Source organism: Stylophora pistillata, chromosome 3 (assembly GCF_964205215.1).
Source record: "Stylophora pistillata chromosome 3, jaStyPist1.2, whole genome shotgun sequence".
Lineage (NCBI taxonomy): Eukaryota > Metazoa > Cnidaria > Anthozoa > Scleractinia > Pocilloporidae > Stylophora > Stylophora pistillata.
In genome coordinates, this window is record NC_142521.1 from 32862872 (window position 1) to 32882882 (window position 20011).

At 39.1% G+C, this 20011-nt stretch overlaps 1 protein-coding gene and 2 pseudogenes across 8 annotated transcripts in view; all 3 read right to left on the reverse strand.

Annotated features, from left to right (window-relative positions):
* Positions 1–5510: 5510 nt before the first annotated feature.
* Positions 5511–7195, reverse strand: LOC148735693 (uncharacterized; annotated as a pseudogene).
* A 215-nt stretch (positions 7196–7410) lies between these two features.
* LOC148735694 (uncharacterized) lies at positions 7411–8102 on the reverse strand (annotated as a pseudogene).
* Positions 8103–10519: 2417 nt separating this feature from the next.
* The window catches only part of LOC111331585 (uncharacterized), a 31150-nt gene continuing 21658 nt past the window's right edge, over positions 10520–20011 (reverse strand). For all 8 annotated transcript variants that reach the window (XM_088753779.1, XM_088753787.1, XM_088753786.1 and 5 more), the window contains 11 exons: positions 19587–19957; positions 18819–19089; positions 18241–18481; positions 16800–16993; positions 16438–16692; positions 15362–15739; positions 15123–15261; positions 14105–14246; positions 13143–13469; positions 12507–12798; positions 10520–11957 (listed from right to left, as the gene is read on the reverse strand). In XM_088753779.1, the coding sequence (XP_088609905.1) occupies positions 11794–11957; positions 12507–12798; positions 13143–13469; positions 14105–14246; positions 15123–15261; positions 15362–15739; positions 16438–16692; positions 16800–16993; positions 18241–18481; positions 18819–19089; positions 19587–19957 (2774 nt within the window). In that variant the 3' untranslated portion in view covers positions 10520–11793. The remainder of the gene's footprint in view (positions 11958–12506; positions 12799–13142; positions 13470–14104; positions 14247–15122; positions 15262–15361; positions 15740–16437; positions 16693–16799; positions 16994–18240; positions 18482–18818; positions 19090–19586; positions 19958–20011) is intronic.

Genomic DNA, 20011 nt, shown 5'->3' on the forward strand with positions numbered 1-20011 from the left:
ATATCAAATCCCGCAAATTGTCCGACCTACGAGTCCTACGACTTCTAAATGCGAGCGCCCGAATCACCCTTTGAGAGCTACAAGTCAAAGGGAATTTGTTCGATTGCTCTCAGATTTTGACAGTAACTAGTTTTACATATAAACAACAAAAATGTGTTTCCAAATTTTTTATTTCTAAATACTTTTTTACAAGAGCGATTATTGTAGGATCATTCCACATATTTTTAATCCTATTTCAAAAATGTTCTGTAACTTTTCACTGAAATTGAATATGGCGAATCGCAGACACTTTTTTTTAGCGCTTTGGCCCCGGAAACGGAGGAAGACATTAAATAAGCGAAAAACAAAATTCGCACAGTGACATGTAACGTTTAAAAGGTGATTCGGGCGCTCGCATTTAGAAGTCGTGAAAAACTCGACGATTCATTTCTTTTCAAAATTTTTGGTATAGTCTGATAGCCAGTCCTATAAGCTTTAATTTGATATAGGGTTTTAGATATCTACAGCTGTTTAAACCGGACGCGCTACATCGCTTACACTTGAGACACCCCTGAAGGTGCATGGTAACCTTAATTTGGTTTATGACTTGTACCTCCATTACTAATCACACAAGTATAACGTTATCACATTTTTCCAAAATCTATTGTACTTAAGAGTCTGAGCCAGTGATACATAGTGGTATTGGTCAGCGTACTCATTGTTTTGCCAGCTGTCACTAGATGCTGTCAGTATAACGGACTCCAGCCAATGCTACTCGACTTGCGAATAGTAACTAAAAAGATGCTGGTTGATATCAGCGAGCCCGCAATGTTACATGAATACTGGTCAGAGGATATTTTGGTGCAACAGCTGTCACTTTAACACTTCAGTATGGATGTCCGCTTTAACCACAATGCATTAGCGCAGTGGAACGATTGTATTAGAGGCTTATTACATTTAGGACCAAATGTTATTACATTTAGGACTTTATTACATTTAGGACCAAGTGTTATTACATTTAGGACTTTTAAATTTAGGAAAGTTATTACATTTAGGACTTCAACAGCTCTATCCTTCGCTTTCCTCTCATCATGTAGGCGTGAAGTATCTGTACCTGCACCCTGTAGACCGTCCAAGTCTTAACACCCTACCATGTAATGCAGGGTTCGACATCTCCGCTTGCCCGGTAGCCCGAGGCTAGTAAAAATTTGCCAATAAGTTTAGAGGAAGGTTTGCGTGTTTGGGGTTGAAGTAGACCTCGAGGGAAATTGATCCTTGCTACCAAGTTAATTGTGTTTCGGGCTAGTAAATTTTAGAAATCACTGGCCCGGTGGCTAGTAATGCAGGTAGCCAAGTGTCGAACCCTGCCATAGAGTAGCCAGTACTGCATTTCGGTTATCGAATTTCAGACCCAGCCACCCTGCCCGAGGTACAAAAATGTGAAAATTGTACAAAAATGTAACCCCTGTCGGGACCCCAAAGGCGCTACTTTGTACTTCCGGCGGATGTCGTAGCCAAGATCGACCAATAAGAATCGAGAAATTTTTTGTAAACATTCTCAGGAAAACCCTTTAAGTGTTTGATACGATAACTGAAACGCATGTTTGGAATTCCTTTGATGACCTCTAATGTCCGGATCTTTAGAAGAGCTCCAAATCTACGACTTTGCGTTCCATTTTCTCGTAAACCGTTGAATGGAATGATTCAAAACCGAGTCACCGTAACATCTGGATAATCCTTCCGTGACCTGTTGAATTTCGGTGGGAAAATAATACCTAGAAGGTAAAACATTTTTGTCTCGAGTACGAGGTGGTGTGTGATCTGGATACAGAAGCTGCCTGCCTTGTCGCGTTTTTAAACTATGGAGAGCGAGCCGAATTAACCGCCAAACTTTGAAAGCCCCAAACGAGCGATTTTGAGGCTTTCTGGCAGAAAAAAAACACTTCCAAATAAGTAATGAACGATTAAGCTTTATTCGAAGCTGAGTTTTTTTGAAGACTGACTATTAGCGAAAGATTGTAGAGGCAATATATTTGAACTACATTTATAACGGCCATGTAAATGCAACAGGACCCGTTACCATAGAAACCCGAAACCACGGATATTTACGATGGTAAGCCTGTGATCAAATTTAAAAATATGGCTTCTAAGCGGCCGACTCTCAAAATTTTCAGGTCGGATTGTTCGTTTATTTGCGATCGAGTTAGACCTTGTGAGACTCAGAATGTAAAGTTACAATGCTATGGAATACTCTGCTTGGAAAAGAATAGATATGAAGGTCTTAAAGGTGACAAAATAAGCTCTCGAGTCATCGACACTACGATCCTCTAAGGCTATGCGAATTATGGACGTAAACTGAAAACCGAACTTTCGGACTTCAAGGAGGGCCTAGCGACAATTTGACGATTCGATGGCCCGGTAAACATTATTTTCGAGTAACAATGTGTTCAAAAAGTATTGTTTAATAGAAGATTTTGCGTCAAATCGAAGTTTTTACAGAATTTTCAACATAACGCTGCGCAATTTCTGGCCGTGAAAGCAAGTACAAGGCAAGTAAACAACAGAACAGAACAGAATTATTTTGCACTATCTCAAGAGAGTGCAGCAAAGATTACTATAGATTACAAAAGTAAAAATAAACAAGAAACAAGAAATTACATAAATAATAAAAAAATAAACAGTGCGCAGTGACCAAAGCAGTTAAGGTGGCTCGTACCGGTTTTCATCTTTTTGATGGTTTGTAACTTTGAAAGAATACAACAGAAAGACTAACCAAGGCCAGATGAACACTTTTACGGGGTTGAATTATGTAATAATTGGTCATCCAAAAATAGATGTCATTTCGTCACTAGCATTTTCCATGGCAACGCTTTCATAGGCGTATTGAGACGCATTTTTTGCTTGTGGCTTAAATAATTCAAAAACTAATCCGGTGACACCGTGATATTTTTCGGTGATTGCTTTTGGCACTTGAAAAGGAAAATGCACAAAGATTTTTAAAAAACTCTACGGAGCGGAATTTCAAAAATCTAGAAAAAAGGCAATTTTTACACATCTCAGATTTCCTTCCGTAGAATTTTCTATTTTTTTTTCTGATGATTCCTTTCGACGTTATTATCATATTGGAACAATAAAAAGAAGGGGTCACCGGACTTGTTTTCATGCAATAGCTTTCGTGAGTTTAGCAATTTCCACGCGCGTTCTCGCGCATTTAAAAATCTGGATTCTATAAGATCGACATTTGCTCATAATCTGTTATAGCTACCACTGAAAATTGCGTGTGCTCGCGCGAGCGCCTACGATCTGATGTTTACAGACGTTTACTGCTAAGAAAATCATTAAACAGCTGTCAAAGACAGCCTCCCGGGCTCATCTTAAAAATCCTACACACGACTTCTGGCTATATCATATTATTTTACTTTAAGTTTCAAAGTCTTCTTCCACTTCAGGTAGATTATCCTTCACTTGAGTTCTTCTTTTTTCGCCGTCGCAAGATTTCATATCGGTTGATTATTTCTTTTACATGTGAAGTAAAGCAACCTTTACTTCTTCGAAAATCGTCTTTTTATCTTAGTTTCTATCTCCTGCATTCACAGTGGCCGCTCAACACATCAAATACACACTCTTAGGTGAACTTCTCACAAAAGTAGAAAAAATCCTTGCGCCGCCATCTTTGTTGTAAATTTTCGTCTTTTAATCTCACGCTTCTTTCGCACGTTTCTCTCGCGCGTTACGCAAGAGTTATTTGTTCCCCGCGGGTGGAAACTAGTACGAGCCACCTTAAACTTTCGAGTTGGTCACTACCACTTGTAACTAACTGGCGTACTTTACATTTATATAGAATTACAAGTAATGAGTAGCGGACAAAGTAAAATTATAACTGCATACATTCTTACTATTCATGTGGTAACATTAATAGAATAATAATCGAAATAGAAATGATTACTAATAGTAACGGCAGTAAATTTAAATAATACTCATTGGGTATTTAGAAGGTACTGTTTGTACTGCTCATAGAAATTATTGTAAGAGAGAGATTTTAATTTAGAGGGAATTTTTTCCCAAACTTTAGATCCAGCAAAGGAAAAAGTAGCAGCTCCATAACTATTGTTTTTCCTTGGCCGATAAAAATTATGTTTGGATACAAATCTGGTGTTGTAGCTGTGAACCTCGGAGACTTGAGTAAGGGTTCCTTTGAATATGGAAGAGACATTTGATGTGTCATTAGTTATTTTATGTGTGAAAATGGCTACTTTGAATTTGTAAATGTTTTCAAGAGTTGGGAGTTCTAAAAGTCTGAAGTAAGGCATAGCATTGTCTCTGCTAGTAGCAAAGAAAATGCTACGAACACATTTATTCATTCTAGTTTTAATTTTATGTAACCTGGTCTTGCAAGCCCTGCCCCAGCTTGCAATACGATAGGTTATATATGGATAAATGAAAGAGAAATACAACTGCCTTAAAGTATGAAGGTCAACATAATATCGTAATTTATTAATGATGCCTACATTCTTCATTAGTTTGTTGTCAATACATTGAATCTGCGGTCCCTAATGTAAGTTTTGGTCAAGATATACACCTAGATATTTTATTTGCCTTTTACATTCAATATTACGTATCAAGTTCATACATCGATTAGATCTTGAAGAGGAAATTAACATATAGTTTGTCTTAGCAAGATTTATGGATAATTTATATATGATGCAATATTTGAAAACTAATTCCAGTTCCTCATTCATAACTGTTTCAAGATGTTGTAGCTTATCACTTGTGTAAAACACATTTGTGTCATCGGCAAAAATTCGAAATGATAGTTTCTTGGAACAATTTGGCAGGTCATTAATATAAAGTAAAAATAAGAGTGGACCCAGCGTTGAACCTTGCGGTATACAATAGTTTCGTAGTTGGATTTAGTATTATCAATCTTAACAAACTGGGAGCGATTGTATAAATAGTTTTTAATCTAGTCAAGAGGAGTTCCACGTACTCCATATTGGTAGAGTTTAGAGAGCAGAATGTCATGATTCATATTATCAAATGCCTTAGAAATGTCTAGAAAGAGACCACAGGTAACTAATTTTTTTATCCAAAGCTTTTCTAAGTGTATCAGTGATTTCTAAAATAGCTTGTTCAGTTGAGTACCCTTTCCTAAAGCCAAACTGATACTCATAATTAAATGCTATGTTTTCCCAAGAAGTCATATAGTTGATTATAAATTAATCTTTCCAAAACATTACTGAAAGGTGATAAAGTTGAAATAGGTCTGTAGTTACCTGGGTCAGTGGCATCACCATTTTTGTAAACTGGAGTTACCTGTGAGACCTTCAGTACCGATTAGGTACTATGCCTGTTTCAATTGATTGATTGTAAATTTGAGTAAATGGTATTGCTAATGGATCAGCAGCGAGTTTTATTAGATTATTAGGTATATGAATTGATGACTTGTTAGCATCAAGGTTTTTAAACAAATTAGAGACCTGAGTTTCAGTGACAGAGGACATAACAAAGCTATTGATTGGAGATGATGTTATTTACTGCCTAGGGTTTTCGTTGGTATTCATTATTTTGCTGGCTAGAAGTGGGCCAACATTAACAAAGTCTTTATTAAACTGGTCTGCAATATCAGCATTGTTAGTATATGTTCTGTTATTCCTTACTATTCTAAGAGGTGCAGTTTGGCCCTTGGCCTTCCTTTTAATCAATGCCCCAATTAGCTTCCATGTAGCTTTTAAATTTCCCTTACACCAATCAAAGTGTTTGTGAAGATAAGCTTTCTTACTGATGTTCTTAAGGTAGTTCAGTCTATTTTAATATTTTTTCAATTCACGGACTTTGGTTGGTTCATTAGATAGAAAATGCGTTTTAAACAGCGTATGTTTAGTTTTAATAGATTTGAGGATCCCTTTTGTTATCCAAGGTTTTTGTAAGAGTCTTCGTTTATTTCTTGAGGCTTGCTTCATGGGTGCATGTTTGTCAACAACTGACTGGAGTGCATCAATAGTGCAGACAGTTATTTCATGTAAATCACTACACTGCCCAGTAATGCCATTCCAGTCAATTGCATAGATATCTTGGAGGTATAAATCTGCATCAAATGTACTATAGTCCACTAAAATATATTTGATGGTTTAGTTTTTTTAGTTTTATGTCAACGAGGCAGAAAACTGGCAGATGATCTGAGATGTCGAGAGTCGTTATTCCAGAGACCAAACTATTAGCTGTATTTCTGTATAAATGATCAATCAATGTTCCAGTATGATTAGTGATTCTAGTAGGTTTAGTTATGACAAGTAGAAGATTATGATCAATCAATGTTGCAGTATGGTTAGTGATTCTAGTAGGTTTAGTTATGACAGGTAGAAGATCATGATCAATCAAATGTTGAAGTATGATTAGCGATTCTAGTAGGTTTAGTTATGACAAGTAGAAGATCATGATCAATCAATGTTGCAGTATGATTAGTGATTCTAGTAGGTTTAGTTATGACAGGTAGAAGATCATGATCAATCAATGTTGCAGCATGATTAGTGATTCTAGTAGGTTTAGTTATGACAGGTAGAAGATCATGATCAATCAATGTTGCAGTATGATTAGTGATTCTAGTAGGTTTAGTTATGACAGGTAGAAGATCACGAGAGTAAAGCATATCAAGATATCTGCCTGTTTGTTGGTGTGTGTGATACTTCAAAAGATCTATATTCATGTCTCCTAGGATGTATGCAGCATACCTAGTTAATTTCATTCCTGTTAAAAGTTCTTCAAATTTCAGTGTAAATTCATCTACATTTACAGATGGGTGTTAATAAACACATCCAACAATAATGTTTTTCTTGCTATTACAAGTGTCAATTTCAACCCAGCATGATTCAATTAATGGAAGATCAATTCTCAAATCTGGTCTGGGAATAACCTTGAGGTTCTTGCTAACATAAAGAGCTGTACCACCCGCGAGATTGGGTGAATCAGTATGAAAAGGGTGATAATTAGATAGATCTACATTGGAAATTGAATTTGGATTCAACCGGGTTTCATTAATGACTATTATGTCAGGCCTGGAGTCTAATGAGTATAGCAAATCATTTAAAAGGGTTAGGTTTTTTGTTAGACATCTTCTATTACAGTGAAACAGGGAAATACCTTTGCCTTGGCAATTACTTAATTTATTGTTAACCTCAGATAAACCAAAATAATCAGAATTAGGGTTAATAAAAATCATATCGGACTCAGCTTCATCATTTTTGTCTAGGTTAGGTAGTAGATTATAGAAATCGAACTCTATTAGATCAGGAAGTTGCCTACAACAGATATTATTAACGAAGCTGAATTCCTTCTCATCTAATTCGTAAAAGGGCAATAACTGTAATGTGTTCAGACAATTGAATTTGCCTATAAATGTTTACATAACTTCAAAAAATATTACATTACTCCAGTTTAACCCCTGTTGCCTATCTGATCAAGGTACTCTTCAAATGCTTCATGTGTCGTGAAAACTTGAGTCGCAGATGTTTCATTCATTTTCAGCATGACCTTGCCATTACTGGTCCACAGAAACTTCGCATTGCTCTTCTGTTTAAATTCTTTGATTCGCCCGAAGAATCGCTTGCGATAGTTAAAGATTCATTTATGAATATCTTGCTATTTCCAGTACTTGTTTCGGCAGCCGATTGTTAAGGCAGATGGCTAGTGTTTTTTCCAACCAAGTTCTTTCGCTTTTTGTTAACTTCCTCTCTCTTTTCTCTCTGTAGAAATTCAACTATCATGCGATTTTTAATTTTCCTCGAGTTAGGAAGTTTGTTTGCTGCAGAAATCTTGCTGTCTTCGATCTCTACTCCAATAAGCGAGCCAATCTCCTTAACAATCTGTTTGGGGTTATCATCAGGCTTGATTGTTTCACCAGTAAATTCTAGGCTGTTGGATGTTTGTAAAGCTTCGATGATGCTATCATAAAATGTTGAAATAAAATGTTGCGATTTCTCAAGAGCAACAAATCTTTGAGTCAGAGCGTCCATGCTTGATTTCAGCGCCAATATTTCTGCCTTAATTTCTTGTCTGATACTCGGTAAGAATTCCTCTTTCTATAATCTTCGTGAGTCCTTTATAGTGAGTTTGTTTTCAGTAGGCATAATCGCTGCTAATCTTGTCACGCTTTGCTTGTACGTGCGAGTTAAAACGGAGCGCAATCAGACACGAGTCGCCGCCATCTTGCTTCATGCAACGATCTAAGCATGATGAATTTTACCTCGTGGGCTTTGTACATGTAAGGCCCGGTTAAAACGTCGAATTTCACATGTGCCGAACTTAATGCGAGAGTTAAATGCATGTGAAGTGCGACGTTTGAATCAATTAAATTCGACTGTTTTAAATTTAATGCGACTTTTGCCGTATCTGCGACTGAAACAGTCGAAGATTCGACTTAGGTTCGACTTTTGATTCAAACGTCGCATCTTAATGCACGAATTACAGGAAATTATTATAATTCATTTATTACTCACAACTCGCCAGGAATTCTATGAATACCATGCGTGAAAAAGCCGAAACAGCACAAAAAAGTGGTGGGAGACGAAGGAATTTGTAGTTCTTGCTTTGAAAAGACAAAATACAGTTGTTTGACGTGCGGTAATTACTTTTGTATGAGGTGTTCGGTTTTTGAAAACGAACAGGGCAGTCTAGGGTGGAAAGTAGGAAACTCTGTGGCATATTGTGGGTCGTGTTTCAATGAAACGATGGAACTTAGATCAAGTGAAAGTATCGTGACGAAAAGCCAAGATGAAGAAGCAAAAACAAACAGAAAAACAAGAGTATCAGGGAAGAAATTAAGCAAACGCTCAATAGACGTCTTCGTCTAGCAAATAAGTAGTGCGCCTGGGGATATCGACAGCGAACAGAGTTAAATTCGTAAAGGCTGATAGTTTCTAAAGAAACTGTTTGGGACTGCGTCGGTGGGGATAACTCTCTAATTTGAATATATCAACAAAGTTGAAATGGTAAATTGGTCACCGTCACGATTATAAAAGCTGACCCTTCGAGCGTTAGCCCTTCGCTCCGACGAAGGGCTAACGCTCGAAACGTCAGCCTCTATAATCGTAACGGTGGCCAATTTACCATTTCAACTTTGTTGATATATTCAAATTATAGAGTTAAATTCGACTGAGTTTAATTCGCATATTCCATTTGAAATATGATCCACAGGCCCATTTGTACATATTTCGAAAATATTTAGCGATTTTTATCTTTCATCTTGATTTTTTAGCTAAAACGTTCGGTAGTATGCACCTATCGCTTTTTTCGTCGGAAACAAGTTCTTTAATTAATATTCTTTCACTGGAGCTTGTTTTTCGGAAAGGATGATTTTTAAAAGTCTACTGCGCGTTGTGTTTGCTTTCTTGGTTTCTCCAAAATTTTGACTTTTCACAGACACGTGTTACACATAAGTGTTGATGGGTTTAATCTATACTGAATGAATTTTTGGCTAAAAATTTTTAATATGTGTAAAGAAATTTTATTGCAAAATTTTCACTTATTCGGAGCTCCGCTTTTAGGGTTGGCTAAATCTATATATTAGAATTATTTTAAAAATGTACCAACAATAGTTAGATTAAGCACCGCGAAAACGGCGAACGCTGAACGTCGGCTAACCGTTTGTCGTTTGCCGTTCCGTCCGCGATGTTCGTCTGTTTAAGCTTCCCGACGACACGGCAGAACAAATGTTCTCGGTCGCCATTCACTGCGACTAGAAATAATGGATACAAAGAAGTAATGTATTTTCCGCTTGAATTTGAACTGTATTAGCTTTACAAGCAGTTCATATAGAAGTAAGATGATAAACAAAGCTTAGCTATAAAAGCAGGCGATCAAAATGTAGAAATAGTCGGTAAAAATGGGCTGCAAATACTCACATTTTCGTGTTCCCTTCAAACGGGAAAAATGTGCTCCTAGAATAGAAACGGCGGCCGGCAAAAGGTAAACGCGGGAAATGTCAAGTCACGTGACCCTCTCTGCCGTTCGCGGGAAAAAAATACGTGGTGCTTAATCTCTCTAATTTCAAAAAAGGCGCCGCTATTTTGAAACCAACTCTGTATTCTGGTGGCACAGGCAGACGCCCCGGAATTCAACTCAAATGGTGGGAAACACACAATTCACAAATGACTGCTACCTTGGTAATTGCCTCCCTGTTTAAGTTTAGGACGCCCTTGGGTTTGAAATGATACGATTTGAGTGCGGCCATGTTTTGGGCTGAAGGACGTTATGTCATGGTAAGTGGCCAGGAAGCTAAGCAATTTTAAAACTACTAGCGCCGTTGCTTTATTTAGCGCAACTTAAAACTATTTCTGCAAAGTCAGGTCAGTCTTTGGAATCTCAAACAACAACACGAGTATTACGATTTGCATTTTGTTTTCGGTAAAGGCAACAAAATATTTTGCGGTGTCTAGAGCTTATGAGCGATTCAGTCCCTTTGGTTCACCATTTCTTGGATGATACAGTTCGTATCACGACCATTCCAATAAAGCTACACGGTGGCAAAATATCACAGAGGCAAAACCACTCTATTGACAGTTTATTGCAAATGTTTTCTAATGATATTTTATGCACAGGGTGCACGTCTATTGACTTCAAAGTTATGATCACTTCATATTCGCATGCTTGGTTTAAGGGTGATTGCATGTAATGCAGATGGTGGAAACGGCTTTAACTCTCTTGTTCACACCGCTAAAACCTACTAGTGAAATCTTGACTAAAGTTATCACTTAACATGGTTAACCGATAACCGTAAAACGGCCAAGAAACTAGCCGTAAGGCGTAAAAATTGACAAGCTTTAACCATGAGTCGTGAAAAAAGTTAACAATAAAAAAAAGTCTCCGGTGACCACAATGGAAAGATACTATCTGCCAGGCGTAAAATGGCCAAAATTTTAACCTTTAGCTGTAAAAGCTATCAATCGATTGAGACCCTCTTATTGCCTCTCAGGTGCAGGATTTTGAGAGGGGAACCACAGACGACCTGTCCCTAACGCAGATTTTTTTCAGCTGAGGCATCCTTTTCATCTTTTCCCCCTAATTTACAATCCTCTCTAAGTCTTGTTGTACCGGAAATTGTCGTTTCTATAGAAACATAATTTATGCATGACTTCCACTGACATGGCTCGAAAGTCTTGGAATACTAGCGATTAAAAAATCTGTTTAAATGATACACACATTTAACTATGTACAAATGCTGAACAGTTGGAAAAAAGTGTAGAATAAACTGCCTCAAAAAAAATTATGGCAATGAAACAGATATCATTTAGCCAAAAGCTAATGGGAATTTCTTTGAATGACTTATACTTCTTGTGTCGATGGTTAGTTTTGTTTTTAATTGCGTTTACATGCATATGTACCCAATCTATTCGTAATTCATGTCGAAGCATACTGGCGGATCCTGCAGAGTTTCCCTGCAATCCGCGACGGTTTTTTTTTTATGGAAAAATCCTATGTCACATCATCTACGCAAGCAAATTTTCGCCGTTAAAAATTTTTCCCGTACAAGTCCTTTTTCAAAATCTGTCAAACCAGACTCTGGGACTGGCCAATGAAAAGCTAGCCCCAGCTTCCATTTAAGCTACTTGAGGAAAATTGCAAGCGCTGATGTGCCAGGATTTTTAGTGTCTTCAATAGTTCACAAGTTGACAGTTCACGCCGTTTAACATTGATAGCCAACCTATGTCTGGAGTTGCCGTTTTGTCGCAATGATCAATTTTTTCGCAGAAGATATTTTAACAAAATAAGTTGCGTGTTCTTCAGTAAATGGTGAGAGACCTATAAATATTTCTTCACTTCTTAGTGAGATGGATCCTCGGGGGATATCCTCCCTGTGTTTTTATTCTTATTCTTCTTGAGATACAATACGACACCAATGACGAGAGCGATAAACACAAGGCCGCCTATTACACCGCCCACAATAGCCCCTGTCATGCTTTTATCCTCTTTTTCTTTTATTGTCGCTGCAAAACAAGAACGTTAAAATGTTTAAGGTCGGATAAGGAAAATCGGAGAACTTCGTTCGCTTGTAAACAAGAGACAATTATTCTCAGTAGCGCCCTCTAAGATAATTGTAGCCTACAGGAGTACCCTGGCAAACCCATCTGATGATCTGATACGCACGTTGCTAAAGGAGTTGTCTTCAGTTAAAATTCGTTTCTGGATTTTCTTCCGGTCTGTAATTCGATAAGTACGCGACCTAGAAGCTGTTTACATGAAGGTGGCGAGATTATATGACACCTGACGCGCTTACAAATGTAATATGAAATGTTATAAGGACAGGTTCGTTACCTCTCCTAGGCGGATTAACTCACCTATCTGGGATCTCCCACCACCATGTAAACATGCCCTTAGCATTGTAATTTATTTCCCTACTTACAAGTTTATTGACACCCAATTATGATAGGAGAATTGGAGAAGAGGGTGAATGAGATCCCTGCGAGGAACTTGAAATGACTTGTGAGTGAGAATTTTATTGTTAGGGGGGAGGAGAAAGCAGAATCCTTTTTTACCTTTAACAGTTGGTGCTGCGGTGGTGGTGGTGTTAGTCGCGTTACTTGCATCTTGGGACGGAGCAAAGAATGTCGCGTGGGTTGACTGACAATCTAATGTGTTATTTCCTCCATCGACGGCAGTCATTCCACTTTTGTCCCAGGTTTTTGTATTTTTTTTGAAGAAGTTGCAGCCATTTCGTTTACCGACCGGCGGGGCTGACACGGTAAATTTCAGGACAAGAGGTTGTGAAAGATTTGCAACTGGAAGAGGGTTTTTTGAAACTGGGTCTTTTAAGTCAATGCCAAGAACCTGTAAGGCACCAAAGTAAGCATGAGGTTAAAATCGGTAAACTGAATGGAAAGGAACTCGGCCATATGTGATGGTGGCGTCCTCGTTAGAACGTATATCGATTAAGTGTCCTAATAAGTAATTTAGAAGACAAATTATTACAATATTATTATCATGATAAATCAATTTAGAACACAAAGGAAGAGCTCGTTGATGACCGAAAGCGCAGGAAACGCGAGGGACTAAGTCACAGTTGGGTTTAGCTTTTGCATCATGGACAAAGCCGCGGCAAGCAGTGAGTTTCAGCGTGGTGATTTATCAGTACTGAACTGATTACGACCGAAAAGCATGATGTATAGCTTCACCTGAGTGTGATCAATATCAACTTGGTTATCCTGCCTCTCTTTATCTACTGCAATCAAATCCTTCTTGTACTGGACCACTTTCAGGACCACTCCCTGGCATGTTTTACCTCCATGGCACTTTCTTGGACCACTGAAAAGGCCCACGAGGGCTGGGCCAGGATCGAAACTGGGAGCATTAGGTCTGCTGTTTGCCTTCACTACAGTCTTCAAGTTTGTTAACTGCACCTTAACTGATCCCAGTTTTTCATTGTATATTTCCTTTTCCTCGTTAAGGAAAAGATTATTTACCAAATTATCCGCCAGAGAATCAAACGCTGCTTCCACGTTCTGTAACCGAAAGTAATGAAAGATCAAAACATGTATCTTTCAATAAGCAAAACAGAGTAAAATGTCGAAGCGAGAAACTAAGATTGTGTAGGAAACCATCGCCAAATTCGAGGGAGTCTTATATGATCTACCACGAGCCTCTCGCATGAAACCTTGTTGGTAAGATTCAATAAGAAAAGATGGGAACCGTAAGAAATTCCGTGGATCGCTTCATATCAGAAGAACACCACGTTATCCAAGGAGTTTCAAGCGCTTATTACCAAGCTTTTCTTAAAGCTTATATTTCCTGCTAAACCTAACGTGCGCCAAAAGAGGAATTTCCGTAAGTTGGCCTGTGTGGCTTGTGGAATAATGAAGAGAAAAATTAAAAAAGGTGGAATCCCTACCCAGACGGTGAAGGAAGCTCAGAGTGTACAAGTTGATTTAGTGATCCTGTCATCGCGTGCTCTGGTTAATTTTTCGTTTCGATCAGTGGCCAATAACACCACCCTGCCAAGCAGACCCTGACTAGGTTCTCGTGGATGTACCTTCAATAAGGTTTTATCGTTCTGAATTTGCTTCACAATTACCATTTCCCCCCCCCCCCTTAATTTTGGAGAGTTTAAAGATGTCCATGTTTGAGTATCCTGACCTACCTCTTGTAAGCTGGTGTCATTTTCTACAGAGTCGCCAGCAAGGTCGCCGATAAAATCGAGAAATTTATCTGCCTTTTCGATGGGAAGGGGTTTGTCGCCAAATCCATCCAAAATTTTCACTGCCGCAAGAGCCACGCCGGAACTAAAATACATTAGAGGGGGAAGGTAGATTAAATGAGCTTTTCTATGGTCCACTTAAGGGTTGTGGCGCTCAATTTTATGGCTTATAGCTTACATATTCAAGTCTCCTTCAAAGCCGTTCTCAGACTCGTCACGCAACGCTCCTCCCCCCGAACGCCGTTTGCGAAGAAGACTAACATATTTGAGAGGTTTTAAGAAGGGCCTCTCTACTCTTTAGAGAGAAAATAAAAATCCTGATTTTTATAACGTTGAAATAAAAAATGCAAATGCTTTGATCGTGTCAATCATGGTGGATGCCAAATTCTAACGTTGGGATGTTTGGGGGTATATAGCTTCTGCAAATTCGCTTAGCAAAGGGTACCAGGAGTCTTGGATTACAAAGCTTCCCCTTAAATGTGCCACTGCTTTGCTGTTACAACGTTTACTAACTCCCAACTTATGCTCCAGCTTCAGAAAGTAAAGTTTCACTACTACTACCAAAATGTTTAGCCCTTATGTTGTCCTTGGGTTGTCTTTCCTTAACCTTCGGAGCTGACATCACACCCATGCTCTTTGCGAGAGAGAGAGGCACATATGACCATCTATAAACAATCAGAAGCACTAATAGCTAATTTAAAGATAACCTCCAAGATTAAGTAAACATTTACAGATACATTCATCACATAGTAATCTCGTGCGTGGGAAATTAACGTCTCCTACCTCTAACCCTGCAGGAGAAGGGACCTCCATTTATTCGTCCCTATCCGAGAAGACTAGAATATCTAAATGTCTTAATTTAAACCAAATGATACCATTTGAACGAACATTTGCGACTTTTGGAATCTTGATCATACTGTGTACTCTGTTTATCCTTCATAGATAACCCCAAATGGTTTACCTGTTACTGGCAGCTTTTGCGTCTGTTTGGACGATAGCAGTCAACATAGGAGCCGCATTATCCTGGTCAATTGTGGTGGTGTCCAAGATTAGTAAAATAGCTCCTTGTGCTTTTCGAGAGATGTTACGCTTCAGATCATCTGAAAAAATTGAGAAATAGAATTCAAAGTTCATACAATGGTTCAGATAATTGGTTCATACACCATCGCTTGGTTTATACGCCATCACTCATTCGCTCACCTGAGGTGTTAGTGGAGTCGTCCAAGACAGTCCCTGTTATGCTGATCAATGCTCCCATGGCTTTATCTGTGTCTCCACTCAGTAACTTATCGTCAATAGCATTTTCAAACAAGTTATCCAAAGCAGCTGGATCTAGATCCGCCGGATCCGGCGGGGCAGAAGTGATATTGAACGTTTTGATAGCGTACGATCCGAACTTATCCTCAATCACACAGCATAAGGCAAGGATATTATTTGGACCAGATCCTGGTGGAACGATGTCTTCCTTTTCTGGTGTAGTAGACGAAGGCCCATACGTCTCGCAGATATCTTGACGGATTAGTTCACCAAATGAATATCGGAGCGGGCCGGCGTCTGAATCCGTTATCCATTGCCTTGCTATAATTTTGAAAACAAGAACGTAGTTAACCATGTAAGTGAACAAACTCCAACTTCACAATTACTTTCAACACACTACTGCGAAAACTTCAAAACTAGTTTCGTCAACGGCCTCGTCAGTTGATAACAAATTTGTTTAGTTAGTTGGAGTTTGTTCACTTACATGGTTAATATGGCGTTAAGTAATGCTTTCTTGGCTTCGATAAGTAGAATTTCACAACGGAGACCGTAGTTAATGATAAGAAAGTCGCGAGGTTTGATTGTCTGGGTGTGTTTCTTCCTGAGGAACTGATTGTTTGGGTGTTGTTCCTCCTGACAAAGTGTGTTTTCGTAGGCAGTGCCTGAGGATTCGACCACTCGAGTGGACGTCATTAGCAATTTCCGCGTTGTTTTTGGTTCAACAGGTATAGGTCATGTCCATGGGAGCCTGTTAGTTTTTCCTCGATTGTAATGGCTCAGATTTTTAAGTAATATTCCTCAAGTGTTACAAGGTAGTTGCCATGTATCGGTAAAGTTAGGTGCAAGTAGTTTTTGAGCCCTCTTTAGAGTGCCCAGTCTGTCCTAGGTTTTAGTAAGACAGCATGTCAAGGCCAGTCACCAAATATGCTGACTCCTTTTTACTGCTCCCACGCGAACATTTAGGAAGAAAAGATAATTAACAGGGATCATACTGCATGATTGTGCTTTTTGTCACTCACCTGTCATAGTTACGACATCCAGCGCTTGCACAGCAGTCGGAAAAACTTCGAACGAACCGGAACTAGGCCCAGTTCTCACCTCCACCACTACAAATGCTGCACCCTCGTTACTTCCGTCGCTCACTGTCAACTTACATCGATATCTACTGCCCGGTTTCAGAACATACTGAGGGAGGACCATCATTGCAAACGATATACTTCCACTGATATATTCTTTATCGAGTGTGTATTTGGTCAAGTCAACAGTGGAGAAACCTGAAAGATAAACAGAGGAGAGTTCTTGACTCTACTTCTGAATGCAATGAAATCTTGACTCTGGATTTTGTATTGTAAAACAACGATTCGTTTGGTTTAGAACGTACCTTGTGCCTGAGGGCAAGTCCACTCCACTTTAGCAGGCTCGACACTTGAGTTGTAGTATCCGTCCAGTATTACTCTGTCACTTGCTTTGACCTTCATCTGCGCTAAATCCACCCACACAGCTGGCGGGTTTCCCTTCACCACGGTCAGCGTTATAGAGGCAGAGGCTGATCGTGATCCTTTGCTTACAGTCACACTGGCAAATAAGAGTAAAGAAATTTTAGTAAACGACCATCAATTATAAAGTAAAGATGGGAAAAGTTTGCTCTCCGACTTTCATGGCCACAACGCCGCAGCTGATCATCGATTTCGTAGCAGAATGCGATTAAAATTATTGCCATTTCCTGGACCCTCTTGGACTTCGTTTCGCTTCCCGACAGTTCCCTGGTACTGATCTGCATTCTTGGGTGGATAGAAGCGATGTGATAATAAAGTGTCTTGCAGGAAAATAAACCATGTATGACCCAAGACTCGAGTGGCACCTCTCAAATGGAGTCTTGAGAACTGTTATCCCTTACCGAACAATTTGTTTCTAACCGTCAAGAAAATAAGGTGGTGCTTTACAGAGCTATTGATTGCGCTTGATATTGTGCCAATCAATTTATGATTCAACAGAAAAGTAGAAAAACTTGTGCAAAAAATTATTTCAAATCTTTTCATGGTATTACTAAGAAAGCTGAAATTGAGATAGCGAAATATCATTGTATTTGAGAGTTACTTGACTGGTTATGCACAAGATCTTTTCATATCTATGGTGTTGAAGCTATACACCCGGTGAGAATGAAAGCTACGCGAGAAAAAACCTCTTTTCCTCTTTTTATGTCAAACAAAGCATCAACATTAGTTCTCTTACTTAAGGTATAAAATCACTTTTGCGAAAATGTTATATGCTCTTCCTGTAATCTTATTTTAGGTATCCTATGATCTCCTTGGGAAATTTAACGAGGGAAATGTCGGTTAAATGCGGTGTACCGAGGTGAAAAGGTTATTAACCACGGCAATAGTGCTTCGTACAAGTGTGCCCTGACCACCCATCCCCTTTTTGTCTCCCTAACACTATACTCGTCCTACTAATTTAGGTAATCCTAAATTAGTAGGAGACAAAGCTCACAGTTGCTGTTTTTGTCAGGTCGTAATCATCATCTTTAAAGGCCATTTGCTTTAAATGAGTGCATAGGTTCTAGAGATATGAAGAAGGGAGTGATCTCTGGTTTACTACTGGCATTAAGTGGGAAGTGGTGGAAACAAGGGAGGTCATATTTGATACCTTTTCAAACTGGTCTTGACCATAACTTAGCCATGTGGTTCCTTCGAGCAAGAAATAGTAACTCGAATCCTACTATGTACCGCTTTTTAGACTCCCGCAACGGAATTACTAAGCTCCTAGTTTTATTCGAGAGACTTTTTAATAATGCTGATGATAAAGCTGATTGTTACCCATACCTGATTACGTAAGATTTTCCTGCTGCAAAGCTTCGGCTCTGCACTGCCGTTACACATGGAGAATCAGCACGTAATATAATTAATTTGTCTATAACTGAGCGGCAGGGAGCCACACCATCTGCACAGCTCCACGTGCAGCTAAAAGAATTTCCATCAGTATCGTCAAGGTCATCAGGATCCACTGTCAATGTCTTGGCATCGAGTTCTACCGACCCGCCGTCGCGACCTATCTGTCGATCACCTGAAAAAGGGAGGTAATGATCAAGTCTACGAACGAGCCACTGCAATAGCTTATCCTACTTTGTTAGGTAATCCACAGTATTCTGTCAGGTTTTTTCGAACAAACATCTTGACATTTATGCTTCTAGATGGAGAGAAGAACTTTAAGCAGAAAGAGTCTCGCACTATGACAAGAACCCCTCTTCGTTATCAACTGAATTTGTCACCAGATGTTTCGCATTCAAACCCTTGGCTATGCCCAGTGAGTATCTACACTTAGACATAATTCCAACTAAGAATGTGTGAACAGACATTAAGAAAATGACATCAGGAAAGAAGATCCACGAAATAGCCCTTACCTCCAGTTATATATGGTTCGAGAGGAGTAGCCAAAGCCTTGATGACCACGCTCACGGAACTCTTAACATTTGCATCATAGCTCATACTTCCAGTCACGTTGAATGTGCAATTGACGTCCGCTGTCAGTACCCCCACGCTTAACCTGAGAGAGGGCTTATTTTTCGTGTTCTGAAACGAAGCACTGTTTCGCACCTTTTGTTCTGCATTTACGTTGGTACATGTTACCATCCATGAAAAGGTCATTCTAGTATTATTGACACAAGGTGCTACCTGTAGAGTATAGATTCTTTTCTCAAAGGTTGATAAAAGAGAATACTTAATACACTGTCCCTTACACTGCAACCTAGATCGAGTAATGAAAATCTAGACGATTATTAAAGACCTCCAAGTGGACCAATGTGGCACCACCTCATCTAATAATATCCTTGGGATTTTAATTAAAGAAGGGGGACTCCTGTTCCTGAAAAGAATTCCTCAGAAGCTTATATGAATCCATTAGAGTCAAGGTTTCTACTGCGCGGATGTGTTTGTGGAAAAAAGAAAAACGTCATTAGCTGTTACTTAGACCTGGTGATGGAACGCATAATTATGTAATTGTATTATTAGGAGAGGGCAAAAGAAGGAGCAGGGAGGAGATGCATAGGATGGGGAGGGAAATGTAGAGAAAAGGAAGAAAAAGGGAAGGATAGGGAGGAAAAAAGGAAGAAAGAGAAAAAAATGGGGCAAGGATTGACTGCAGTCGTAGTAAACATCATGAAATTACTTACAATTGCATTTGTTTTGATAGAAAACTCCTCCGATACATAAACCTTCCCATCTATTAGATCGATGCTTGAACTGAGCGTTAAGGCCGGGACTGGATCAGAATTTTTAGTAACTGAATGAGTTGTTTCTTCAAAACCTGACGGGTTAAGAAAGTTTGCCACTTTAAGCTTAAACGCGTATGTTTCCCCCGATTCAAGTAATTTTCCATTGATCTTCACGCTATCATCATTTGTGAGGACGCTTTCAATGTCTGTTACGTCACTGCCATTAGAAGACGTCACGGACCAATTAAAGATAAGTGGCCGGCCACCACCTCCGTAGGATTGGGATCCAGAGAGAGAGAGATTTCCACAGGAGGAAAGAACTTCAGGACCTTGTAAAAAAAGAGACAGATGCATCAATTTGCAAAAAACGCTAGAAACACTGT